The sequence below is a fragment of the Balaenoptera physalus genome (assembly GCF_965194825.1).
Source record: "Balaenoptera physalus genome assembly, chromosome: 2".
NCBI lineage: Eukaryota > Metazoa > Chordata > Mammalia > Artiodactyla > Balaenopteridae > Balaenoptera > Balaenoptera physalus.
This window is the reverse complement of record NC_138883.1, coordinates 149,926,751-149,940,146: the sequence shown is the minus strand read 5'-3', so window position 1 is coordinate 149,940,146 and position 13,396 is coordinate 149,926,751. Positions and strand designations below refer to the sequence as shown.

The 13,396-nt window shown below is 50.8% G+C and overlaps 1 protein-coding gene across 6 annotated transcripts in view; it reads right to left on the bottom strand.

The window, feature by feature from the left end:
- The window catches only part of PCSK6 (proprotein convertase subtilisin/kexin type 6), a gene marked incomplete at its 5' end in the record, with an annotated part of 193,450 nt that overhangs the window by 20,031 nt on the left and 160,023 nt on the right, over positions 1-13,396 (bottom strand). For 2 of the 6 annotated variants that reach the window (XM_082448595.1, XM_082448594.1), the window contains 2 exons: positions 4,377-4,415; positions 4,561-4,740. The exons of 3 other annotated variants lie outside the window; for them this stretch is intronic. In XM_082448595.1, coding sequence (XP_082304721.1) covers positions 4,377-4,415; positions 4,561-4,740 — 219 coding nt within the window. The remainder of the gene's footprint in view (positions 1-4,376; positions 4,416-4,560; positions 4,741-13,396) is intronic. One more of the 6 variants, XM_082448596.1, reaches the window with a different exon arrangement.

The window sequence follows — 13,396 nt, the reverse complement described above, 5'->3', positions numbered from 1 at the left end:
TCCCAGTGTTAGACTCAGCTGTATTTGGCTTCCCTCCCTGAAGGTTTACCGTTGCTGACATTTCCAAGGTTCTCATTGTGGGTCCCCCCGTGAACCCCTTTCAGAGCCGCGTTCATCCCTGGGGATGCACTAGACGCTCCTTGTGGTCTGGGTGGGGGAGGGTGCTGGGGTCGTGCTGGAGCACAAGGTGCCCCCACCCCCTCCCAGGCCCCAGACTTACTCGATTTGGGGATCGATTCTCATCTGACTTGATCCTTGTTCGCCTCATCCCAATCCACTTGTGGGGTCCAGCCCTCCCCGCTGAGGTGGCCTGACACCCCGCCTTCCCCTGCGGTCACCTCTCCCTGAGGCAGGCCTGTCTCACGTGAGAAAGTGAACCACTTCCTAATCCTAAGGAGAAGTGGGGGGACAGGGAGGAGACGAAGCTCCCCGCGGGCAGGATCTGGTCTAGCGTGTCCACTGCCAACTTCCCAGCACCTGGAAAGGCGTTCAGCACAGGGCAGGCGCTCAACAAATATCTGCTGAGTGGCTGAGGGTGAGAGAACGGGTGAAAGGAGAGGGGCAGAAACTGGGGAGGCGCAGTGCCCTCCCGTCCACACACAGGACGGGAGGGCCTCGGGGAAAGCCTGGTTCGCGGTGTGTGGACCTCACAGAGCCCCCTCCCTCCGGGGCCTCTCTGTGGGGCAGAGATTAGTCAGGAAGCCAGCGGGAGCCCCATGCAAGGCAGGGACGACCCAACAGCAAGAGCAGCAGGACCCCGCCAGGGCATCTAGGTGATGGCCATGTCCAGCCCTGCTTTGGAGAGCTCGGTAAGAACCACCGCCCCCATTCAGGGTGCTTGGGTCCATATCTGTAAGCGCCCTCCCCAGTACGGCTCTCTACCAGATTACCTCGACAAGCCCAATATCGAGACTCATTTCTGCCATGAAACATTCTTTTATTTACTTATTTATTGTTTTGGTCTCGCCTTGCGGCACGTGGGATCTTAGTTCCCCGACCGGGGATCGAACCTGTGCCCCCTGCAGGGGAGCTCGGAGTTCTAACCACTGGACGGCCAGGGAAGTCCTGAAACTTTCTTGAATTACATCCACCTGCTTGGCCATCTTGTCCCAACGCCACCATCACTCCTAAGAATGCACCTGGGTGTTCTCTGGTACTGCTGTTAACTCATTCTCTGGGTGAGCACATGCTATTCACTGCAATTTGTATTTGTGTCTCCTTTTCTTCTTTTCTCAATGAGCCCGAACGTTCCTCAGAGACCCACTACCTTCCCGTCTCACCTCCCAGGGCTCCAGCTACAGGGCAGCATGACCCTCGTGCTGAGCCGGCTGGATCACAGCTACTCCCTTCTGCAGGGTGTCAGACTGACACAGGCTTATTTGAAAACTCTACCTTGAATCCTTAGTGGAGCAAATCCAGGATAAAAAACATGCATAAACAAACATTAGAAAGCAACTGGGGAACTCTCGATGGGTTTTGTCATGGGCTTAGACCAATTCCTGGAGGACCAGGCGGATTCAGTAAGTAACACAGTCGTTCTCACCATTCACGCCACCCAAGAGAAGTGCGCTGGGCCCCCTGTGTCACTAAGAGGCCCGAGGTGGGTGCCAGGGTAGAGCTGTCTGCACAGAGACCCCCTTATGGCAGGGCTGGTCTCTTCCTTGAGGGCCTGTGACCGAGGCATGTTACCTAGTGCTTTAACCCGCCTGTTGGGTGAGTGCTGACGTGCCGTGAGTCTGTGACCCACGCAGCCCTGCGGCCTGTGAATCAGCTACCCTGAGCCGTCAGGCCGTTGGGGCAACGTCTCCAGGCAAAGGCTGCCTGGACTCTCGGCTCCCCACACGGCCCTGTGTGGCCAGGCACCCTGTCCTCAGCCCGTGTGTCCTCCTCTCCTGAAGCCCAGGCTCCCCTCTGTTCTCTCGAGGTCCTGTCCCCCCCCTTGTGGCTGCTCTCCTGTAGCAGCCCCAGCCCCTCCCCCTTCCTGCCATCACCCCGGCTCCCTAGCCCACAGCACCTGAGCACCCCAGACCTGCTGGATCAGTCCTGGGGTGGCCTGCCCTGCAACCAAGCATCCTGGGAGAGTTACCGGGGACCTCGGTCTGTGCTCTCCAGTACTACCCCACCTCCACCCTGCTGCTCTGCAGATGGCTGGGTCCCAGCAGGCTGGCCATCCCCGCAAAGCCCTCTACCTTCAGGGCCTCGGCCACTGACGTTTCCCAGGCACCTGACCCCGCCCTTCCTCCGGGCTGAACCCCCAAGCCTCCTGATCTCTTAGCAGCCCCCTAGGTTGCATTTCCACACCCTCATTAACTTTGGGAACCCCAGGCCCCACCACGACCCTGACCCTCCACCCACTCAGCCTCTGGCTGCCTCCCCTGCCCCCATCGCCAGGGGGCAACAGTGGTTGAGAGTGTCCCCTACCCGTGTCCACCTCACAGCTGACCCCTTCACAGGGCAGCTGTCCTGATGGCTCTGGCGAGGCACCTGACACCCCCATGAGCCCCCCCAGAAGCCCCGCTCCCCTTCCGTCCTGGGATCCTTACTGTCCATGGGCGGCTGGACTCCCCTCTCCGCCCCTCACTCACCTCCTCCCCTTTACTCCTTGTCCCGGGGAGAGCTGGGCCTCCACCTGTGTGCCCCCATCACAGCGCTGCTTGGTGCCCCCCGCTGCCCGATGGAGAGTGGGGCCCAGAGCCCCCCACGCACTGTCTGCATGACCAGCTCAATGCCTCCGAGAGGTGTCCCCGGCACGCAGCCACCCCTGCCAGCTCACCCCTCAGCTGTGCGTGAAGCTCCATAGAAAGCATCAACAGGGACTTCCCCGGTGGTGCAGTGGTTAAGAATCCGCGCTCCCAATGCAGGGGGCCCGGGTTCGATTCCTGGTCAGGGAACTAGATCCCACATACGTGCCGCAACTAAGAGGTCGCATGCCACAACTAAGGAGCCCAGCTGCTGGCAACTAAGGAGCCCACGTGCCGCAACTAAGGAGCCCACATGCTGCAACGAAGACCAGACGCAACCAAATAAATAAATAAGTAAATAAATCTTTAGAAAGTCGACGAAAATCATCGCCCCACCTCAAAACCTCCCCTGCCCAGCACCCTCTCTTTCTCCCTGGGCTTCTGCACCTGGGCTTGTTTGTCTGTGACTCAGAGGGCTTCCCCCAGGGCACCAACGAGATGCCCCTCCACACTGCTCCCCTTCCCCCTGAAGCCCTCTCCTCCTCTCCCTCCACCCCTCCTGCCCCCTCCCCTCTCTTGCTCTTTCCTGCTGTGACTGGTGCACCCGCCCCACTTGCCCCTGAGATTGCACGGAACTTCCCCAAGTGTCGGAAACACACCTTAGTCCCAGAGACCCCTCTAACCACCTGGGCCAGGCTTGGGAAGGACTGAGCGGCCTGGGCTGCAGAACAGTTAGAGTGAGATTCCAGGACAGTGTGAGGTTAGAGTCATAGCAGATTTTAAGGGGAAAAAAAAAATCAGTCCTTTATTAATAATTACTGAATCTTGCCACAGTTTATAAATCACAGGGGGAAACAGAGCAGATTAGTCCATACATAATTCAATGCTCCATTTTAAAGGCATGGTAGAAGAAATTTAAAATTGAATCGGCCATAATTTATGCTTGATCTGTATTGGTGGAATTCTCCATTTTGTTACTTTTTTTTTTTCAGAAGCTATTAGATAACTCAAAGCATCAATATTCTTAGATCTCACCCATCATTTATCAAGTAGCTGTAACATTTAGCTAAGGAAAATATGCCCAACCAGAAAGGCTCCGTTTCTCACAAATCACTGGGATGGTTCAGAAGGAAAGGAAGAGCTTGTCACCTAGCACGCTGACCAAAACTGCGCCCAGCCCGGCGGCTGGGAACGTCCTTCTGCATGCTGCCCCAGCTCTCAGCGTGGAGCGCTGCAGGCCCAGAACCAAGGGCCACCCTGCAGTGGTGCAGCAGGAGGAAGAGGATTTGCAACGAGGCATCTTTACTTCCTGTGAGAGGCTTGAGCTGCTTCTTGCAGCATCAGTGTCCTCTGACATCAGGTCTGAGACCCTGTGCTGGGTCTTTCTCCCAGCCCCTGGGCTGGTCAAGATCTCCACTGCCAGCAACTCCTGGCTGTGCTCACTCAGCCCAACCATCCTGGGCTCCCGGTAGCACCCTGGTCCTTCCCACATTCTGGTCACAAGGACTGAAAGTGGATGGACTTGGGAGAGGGTCAGGAGGCTGAGACGGAAGACGGGAGCCCCTGAGGAAAAGGGCGCGCCCCAGAGGAGTGTCACTAGCCAGGGGGCAAGTCCCCGTTCTGGTTGGGCATAGGGAACCTCTAGTCCCGGCCTGGGAAGGTTGGCGAGTACTTACTGGTTTGAAGCATACTTACTGGTCTGTAAAATATTAGGAGAGCCATGGGAGGGAGGAGCTGTGAGTGCAAATTACCATCATTATTACGACTCCCAGGAAAGAGGAAGGCCTACAGCCCTAGCCCCGCCTTCCGCCGGGAACAGCCCGCGTTTTAAGAGTTACACTGGAAAACCGAGCATCTCCTCTGGCCTCAGGTTCATTACCTGTGTAGTCCTCTTCGTCCTCGGGAACCTCGGCCTGGGACGGCGACAGGGCAGCCTTGGGTGGCTCTGGCTCTGGGGCCGAGAGCTCCAGCATCCGGGAGCGAGACTGATGGGTGCTGAAGGTGGTATAGGGGTGCTGGGCCGTGCCGTACAGGATGAGGCTCCACTCTTTCAATTTCCCTGGAAGGCACCGGACCCAGACTCACCCGAGGGTCAAGAGCCTCCTTCGGGAAGCCCTTGATGCGCTCTGGCCCCTTGGTCTGGCCGGGGGCCTCCGTCACCCACAGAAGTGCCTGGCCCTGCCCGGCTCAGGTCCCCGAGCCCTCCCCCGACAGCAGGGCTCTGAGCCCAGCATCTTCCCCTCCTCGTCACCTGGGGACCAGGAACCCACCTCCTGCCCAGGCCACAGTCTCCGTCCCCGGGTCTCGGCACAGCCTCCCCCCATTGGCCCCCACCCTCATGATGGGCAGCAGCCCCCTCTCCATCTTGGAACATCCAGTGGGTGGATCTGGGGCGGGGCCTGGCACTCAGCTGTGTCCCATTGTCCCCAAATGTGGTAACTCGGTTACACTGAGGAGTCCTGCTTTTTGGATGCTCCACCCTGGGTCTTGGGCTCCCTCCATCCCAGTTAGTCCAGGGCAGGGGGGCACGTTTGGCGGGTGGCACAAACCCAAATGTCTGCCGAGGCCGGGCATGGGGAGGACCTCCTCAGAAACAGGAGGATGCCTGGCACCCACGCTGGTCTGGGTGTGGGGGGAGGACAGAGGCTCACAGGAGAGCAGCCGGCTGTGCCCGGGGATGGGGCAGGGGCAGCAGGGGGCAGCAGGCGCCCCCCCAACCACCGCCTCCACCAGGGAGCGAGGCCCATGCCGCTCAGTGTCCTCAGGTGAGAACAGAAGGGGAAACCTGGCCCGCAACGTCCAGGCGGGATCCCTGATGTAATACAGCACACAAGGGCCGGGTTGGATGTGACCACGGGCCATGGGCCGGCTTCCCTTCTCACCACGGTGTGCCCAGCATTTGGGACTGTGTGACCATGTCGGGGAGGTCACTGCTGTCACTGTCACTCAGGCGAGGGGCCGAAGGCCAGTGTGACCTGCCGGAGGACACGCGGCTCGTGCTAATGGGCACCGGCTGCCCCAGCCCCTCAGGGTTTATTGAGAAGAAGATCAACCCAACACGAATCGATTCTGTCCCACGGCGGGGCACAGAGCAGCACTGTTTCCTTTTAACCATCATCCTGGCCAACTAAGCCTCCAGGTCCTGAAAGCCTGCAGCCTCCGAAGCCCCCAAGTCAGGCCCTGCACTGCTCGGGCCTCTCCTGGCCTGGCCAGGATTGAAGGATGTGGGTCCTTCGATTTAAAAGAACCATCCTGAGCTGACTGTCTCCCAGGACATGGTCTCCAAAGGGCCGGGCTCTTTCCGTGGCCATTTCCCTAACGCAGTGAGCGACGCTTACACGAGAAGTATTGATACTTCACACGGATGCAGGTGCAGCAAACACAGGGCCTGTCTATGAACGATCATCCGTTCTCAACTCCTGGGGATCAAATTAAAGCTACATTTCAAAACCACAAAGGCTCTGGACATTTGAACTGCTGAGTGATGAACTGTCATTAAGGGGGAGAATAATAACTACAGGGCAGGGAACAAGGGCTCCGTGAGCTATAATTTGAATCGAGATTTATTTCAATCTTATATGATGTCTCCAAAAACACCCACCAAAGGCCTCATCACTAAAATTAGATTCTTATTTTCGGATAGAGTTTTGGTAGGACAAACAAGAGAAGAGGGGCTGATCCAAGCTTGGGATCGGCACACACCCTGTGTGAGGGGGGAGAACAGAATGAATTCCAAGAAACCAGGGAGCAGATCCTACGAGTTCTCATCACGAGGAAAAAACCCAGTTTTTTTCCTCTTTCCTTGTGTGTGTCTGTAAGAGATGATGGATATTAACGAAACTTATTGGGGCAATCATTTCCCAATGTGTGTAAGTCATTATGCTGTATGCCTTACACTTATCAGTGCTACATGCCAATTATATCTCAATAAAGCTGAAAAGAAAAAAAAAAAATCCAAGAAGCCAGCAGTAGGAGCTGTCTTGCGGGAGGGGCCTGGGAGGGGAGGCTGGGGTTCAGGAATGGAAGAGAGACATCATTTTTATTGTTTTCTCTGCTGGATTGTTTGATTAAAAAAAAAAAAACGTGGCATATATTATATTACCTTTCACATACATGAATTTTAAAAATTGAGTTTAATTTAAAAATCTAGAAACAAATTGGTTATATGGTCAAGGAAAAAAAAAAAACACGAAAAAGCTGTGGTACTCAGGGCTTTTGAGTTACATTTCCAAATAATCAACAAATGTGAATGGCTCAAAATCTACAAGTATAAAAGGGAACACAGTGGAAGTCCCCCTTCCAGCTGCTTCCCCATCTCTCTCCACCATCTCTCTCCATGGCAACCGGTTCCCTGTTTCTTGAGCACCCTTCCAGTGGTGTTTTATTCTTATCCAAGCAAATACGAGCACATATTCTGCTCTGTCCCCTTTATCAACACACCTGGGAGCACCTTCTGCACTTTGCTTTTTCCATTAAAATGCATCTTGGTCATCTTTCCATCACTGCATCAGAGAGGTATCGTGTCACTTACTTAACAATCCCCTCTTGACAGGCATTTAACTTGTTTCCAAATGTTTGCAATTACAAACAGTGCCATAACTGTGGTCACACGAGGAGGTACCTGTTGAGGTTGGCAGAGCAAGGAGCCTGGAGCTGCACAGTCTGGGTTTGAATCCTGGCTCTGCCACCTACTAGCTGTGTGGCCTTGGGCAAAGTACTTAATCTCTCTGTTCTTCAGTTTCCTCATCTGTAAAGTGGGGATAATAATAATAATATCTACCTCATAGAGTAGCTTGGGGGATTAAATGACTTTAATGATGGTAAGAGATTTAGAACAGTGACTGTCATATGGGAGCTGTTGCACAGAGTTTGTTAAATAAAATCTAAGGAGCATATCATTTCACATGTGTGTAAGTGTATCTGTAGTCTACGTTGTTAAAAGTAGAATGGTGCGGGGGGAGGGGCAGGGATCAAAAAGGATGTGAATTTGTCATTTTGACAGACATTGCCAAACTGCCCTCCACGGAGTCTGGTCACATCACACCCCTGCCAGGAATATACCAACATACCTGCTTCCTCACAGCCTTGGACGGACAATCTGACAATTCAGAGAAGTTCACTTTGCATTTCTCTTATTGACACAAGAAGCTGAGCATCTTTTCAGATGATTAAGAGCTTGACATCTTTCTGATTTGATAAAATTGGAAGCAATTTATAAATTCAGAAATTTGCCAAAAATATTTGCTGGGGACAAGTGATGAAACTTCTAAGATGCATTAAAAGTGCACTTTTGCCACGTTTGTACCAAAGATTTACAAGTGGACCAAGAAGATGGTTGCTCACACTTGGTTTAAATTTCTGTTCCTTCTCTCCGTCCGCAAGAGATATTCACTAGAGCCTCTGAGGGCCCAGGTGCCGTGCTGGTGACTTAGGAGCACAGAAGAAAGAGCGGCAGGGAGACGGCAGGAGGAGGGAAGGAGACCTCCCCTGTCCTAGAAGGTTCTGTGCGGACAACTTGACCTGAGGGTAAGGTTTAGACAGTGGTGATTCTAGAGACATTTTCCTCCTTTTTTTTTGTACTTAAAGGTGAACATGCTCTTTTTACTTCTACCAAGAGAGTCTCTGGTTTTTTTGCCTTCATAAGACATGAAAACAAGTATTCCAGTATATGGCATAATTTGAAGTGCAATTCTCTTTTTAAGTTATTTTTTCCTAGTTATAAAAGAGGGATGATTATTAAATACTGAAACAAATAAAGAAGAAAATAAAAATCACCTCTAACTTGTCTGGCATAGTCTCCTCTTGGCTATTTTCTATGCGTGTTTGTTTTTCACATAGTTGAAATCACGCAGGACAGCAATTTCTCTTTCTTCTCTAACTCAGCATCATGTTAATCACATCCAGAAATCATTTCTTCACCCGTTTAATGTCTTCTCCCCTTCATCAGACCAGAGGGGTCATGTGGGCAGGAATGTGCCTTTCTTACGTGGCATACTGGCCTCAGCGTGTGGCAAGTTTCTGGTATGTGCGCTCAGTAAATGTTTGCTAAATTAATACACTGATATCTTAAAATATCAGCAAACTATTTCACTGTATGAATATAAGCATTTTCTTAACCAATCTCTCATAATAGGTTATAACAGGACATGTGTTTCAGTTTCCTTTTCATTTTTGCTTTTATACATGAATTTGCAGGAAATATCACTTGCTGCATCTGAACTACTCTCCCCAGGTCGATTCCCCGAAGAGAATACAACATTGTGAAGGCTCTTGACACATAATGTTACGGGGCCCAATAACCCCTTCATGGAGTCTGGCATCTCATGAGGCTTGATTCAGAAACTGCCAGGTGAGAGACCACAGCGCACCTGGGAAGAAGCCCACCTGGTATACAGCCCGCCTCCAAGCCGCAGTCCCACCTGGGGCGAGTCAGAAGGATCAGACACCAGGGACTTGGCCTCACAGGGTAAGGCAGAGACGCACAGGAACATGCAGCTCTGGGCTCTAGGCTTTAGGGTGGCCCTCTCCTCTCGCTGAGTCAACACTTATCCACGACCCCAAGGGTCCAGCCCACGCGAGGACCAGGTCCCACCACGCTCACCAAGCCCAGAGCCCGCCCTCGCTTTGAGGAGATGAGACACCTGGAGGGAAGAACCAAGGAAGAAGCAGAAGAAGAACGATCCAGGGCTACACCAGACCAGAGACCCAGTCCACACTCCACAGAACTGCCTTCCGGAGGTGGGAGGACTTCGGAATGTTGGTCTGCTTTGGACAAAGCGTTTAACAAGAGTGTATTGATTACTAGTCAAGACGTCGGCATGCCTGTTCAAGCTTACCCTTACAAAACCCAACTAGTACCATTCATTCCTTAATTTCCTGGAAGAGGTCTGAAAAGATGCCCAAATCCAAATTCCCTGGCTTTCTCTCCATCAGATTCCTGAGCCCCTAGAAGAAAGAAGGGCAAATCCACCTGCTTAAACACTCAGGGCCAGCACTGCTTGTGAGAGGCAGAGGATAATCCTAGCTAGTGCCCCGGAGGCTGCCGATAAATGGCTTTATCATCATTCACCATCTTCAATGCATTTCCCCCTCAATGAACTGAATTTGTAATGAACAAACAGGATTATTCCTATTCAAAGAAAGAACGAGAATTAAGGGAAGACTGAGGTTGAATTTGCCAATAGGGAAGTACCAGCAGTAATGAAGCTTTTCTCTTCCAGCATTCTGAATTAAGCATTAAGAATCCTTGAGAGGGGAATTTACAATTGGAGACAAACCAGCTAGGAGCGGGGGAAAGGTTTTGTTAGATTAAGGACTCCGAGCTAATACTTTTGAATTCCTGGGTTTTCTTTGGCCATAAGAGAAGCTATTAACAATAAAGAATTTACTAATTCTCCCCCCGCCCCCCGCCACATTTACAACATTCAGGGAGAAATTCTTTAGTTGAAACACAGTAAAGAAAGAGAAGCCTATAATCAAGAAATATGTTTCAGTCTAAATAACACTCCAGGGGAAGCCTTTTCCTTCTGAGGTCCAGGGAACCTGTTTACAAAGTTTAACGCAGAGGTTTGGGTAGAGGGATAAAAAAGGCTCTCCTCCTTCTGTTTATAAAAATACACAAGGATGCTTTAAAAGGGTGAATTTTATGCTGTGTGAATTATATTTCAATAAAGCTGTTATATGAACTATTATACACTCACAGAAATATCAACCTTTACTCAATGAATTTAACATAGTTATAAATGTGCTTTAAGTCCACATTATGGCAAGCAAGAGGTAGGAAGACAGAATTTAGGAAATGGCCTAGAAAAGAAGAAGGAAGAGTGCGCACATGTATGTGCCCCCTATGGACATGCACACATACACACACGCGTGCACACCTCCAGAGCCGGAAGTAAAGCCGGGCAGATGGGAGAATCTTCCCTATGATCTCGTAGCCATAAAAACCCTTCAAGATGGTATTTTCAGTGCCAGAAGGAGGATCTCAGAATCCCAAGCGCCAGTGTTTCTTTGGGTGAAGTGTGGAAACACACATATGAGGTAAAGAACAATCACTTGTACAGTTCGGCAACACACAAAAATGCACTTTTTTTCTTAATGGCACCTACAGGGTGAGATAGAGAACACTAAAATACCATCTTTCAACATTTTTCAGTTAGTTCAAAGTAATAAATTAACAGTTTGAAGAGACAAAGTCTGCTACACGGGTTATAACAGGACAGCGGTCCTTCCCGCCACCCTCTGCGCCTTTCTGCGTCCTGCCCCAGACTCAGCCTCTCGTAAGGCTCCGAGGGGGCCCTTCTAGGGTAAATGCTCACGTGCTCCGTCCAAGCTCCTGAATTCTAACCATTGTCCAATGCCTCCTTACCCAGGACATCGAGAATCCTTTCTCTTACACTATCCTCCACATGCCCACCCCACTCGCTCTTCATTTTCTGGGAGGTTTCCTCTTCCAACCTATCTCTTGCCTTTCTAATTTTTGCCTCATATTTTAAAATTTCAAGTCATTTATCTGGTCCTCCCAATGTTCCTTTTTAAAATGCAGCATCCTGTTCTTATTTCAGCACTGAAATGCTTTATCTTCCCTGAGGATACCTATGAGATAACAGAAATTATATATTGGTCTCTACCCCCGGTTCCTGGCACAGGGCTCCTAAAACCCTTGTCAATTCCCAAGTGAAAAAAATACTAGGAGCAACTTTTGTTCTAATGAGGTGACTCTGGTGGGCTCCTGGGTGGTTCCTGGATGGGGGCTGGTCACCAGAAAGACCAAGCCAGGATTCGGAGCTTGGACTTTTCAGCCCCACCCCCCATTTCTCTAGAGAGGGGGAAAAGGGCTAAAAACGGAGTTTGTAACTGATCGCGCCTACATGAGGAGGCCTCCATAAAATCCCAATAGCATGGGGTTCAGGGAGCTGCTAGGTGGGTGAAGACATCAACCCAGCAGGGTGATGCGTCCCAACTCCACAAGGACAGAGGCTCCTGCACTAGGGACCCTCACAGACCCTGTGTATCTCTTCCTCTGGCTGTTCATCTGTACCCTTTTATCATAGCCTTTAATAAACTGGTAAATGTAAGCAACTGTTTCCCTGAGTTTTGTGAGCAGCTCTAGCAAATTAACTGAACCCAAGGAGGGGGTCTTTAGATCTACAGGGCAGTCGGTCAAAAGCACAGGTGATAACCTAGGCTTACAACGGGTGTCCGAAGTGTGTGTGTGTATGTGTGCGGGGGACAGTCTTGCGGGACTGAGCCCTTAGCCTGTGGGGCCTGACTCTGTCCCCGGGTAGGCGGTGCCAGAACTGAGTTGCATCGGAGGACACCCAGATGGTGCTGCAGAGAATTGTTTGCTGTGGGGGGAAAACCCCACACATTTGGTGACTAGAAGTACTGGAAGTGAAGAGTTCTGTGTTAACAATAAAGGAGACACACAGGAGAGAAACACAGGAGGGAAGAAGAACTGGCCTTTTCCCTACTTGGTTTTCTATCTTGTAACACCAACTACAGTTTTTTTGAAGTTTTGTTGTTGTTGTTGTTGTGCTTTTATTTGTTTGCTTTTCCTGCCTGAATTCCCTCTTACCTCTAAGTTTATTCTCTTCAGGGTTTGTGTCTGTTTTAATGTTGCATAATCTTCTCGAATGTGTGGAGGTCCTTCTATATTTAGCAGTGAGGCACTTAGAATGATTAGAAGTTTTGCATGCTGAAATGTGAAAACGCACTTTTTGTTTATTGATTTTGTATTCGGCAAACTTGCTAGCCTGAACAAAATGAGAAAGGAAATGTTATCCTTGCACGCCAGATAGCTTAGATGTAAACGCTTGTTTTCATAGTAAATGCAAGCACTTCCTATCAGAAACAATGGAGATAAGAAGAAAATGTAATATCTTTAAAGTGCTGAAATGAAAAAAAAAAAATAGGGCTTCTCTGGTGGCGCAGTGGTCAAGAATCTGCCTGCCAATGCAGGGGACACGGGTTCGAGCCCTGGTCCAGGAAGATCCCACATGCCGTGGAGCGACTAAGCCTGTGCGCCACAACTACTGAGCCTGCACTCTAGAGCCCACGAGCCACAACTACTGAAGCCCGTGCGCCTAGAACCCGTGCTCTGCAACAAGAGAAGCCACCACAATGAGAAACCTATGCACCACAACAAAGAGTAGCCCCTGCCTGACACAACTAGAGAAAGCTCGCGTGCAGCAACGAAGACCCAATGCAGCCAAAAATAAATAAACAAATAAAAAATACTGCCAACCTAGAATTCTATATCTAGAGAAAATAGCCATTCAAAAATGGGTGGAGGACTTCCCTGGTGGTGTAGTGGTTAAGAATCCACCCACCAATGCAGGGGACACGGGTTCGAGCCCTGGTCTGGGAAGATCCCACATGCCGTAGAGCAACTAAGCCCGTGCACCACAACTACTGAGCCTGCGCACTAGAGCCCGCGAGCCACAAATATTGAGCCCACGTGCCCCAACTACTGAAGCCTGTGCGCCTAGAGCCTGTGCTCTGCAACAGGAGAAGCCACCGCAATAAGAAGCCCATGTACCACAACAAAGAGTAGCCCTTGCTCACCACAACTTGAGAAAGCCCACACGCAGCAACAAAGACCCAACGCAGCCAAAAATAAATTAATTTTAAAAAATGGGTGGAGTTACAGCACCATCACAATGACTTCCTCTAAGCAGAGTCAAAATCAGTGTGTCAATAAATAAACCTATTTT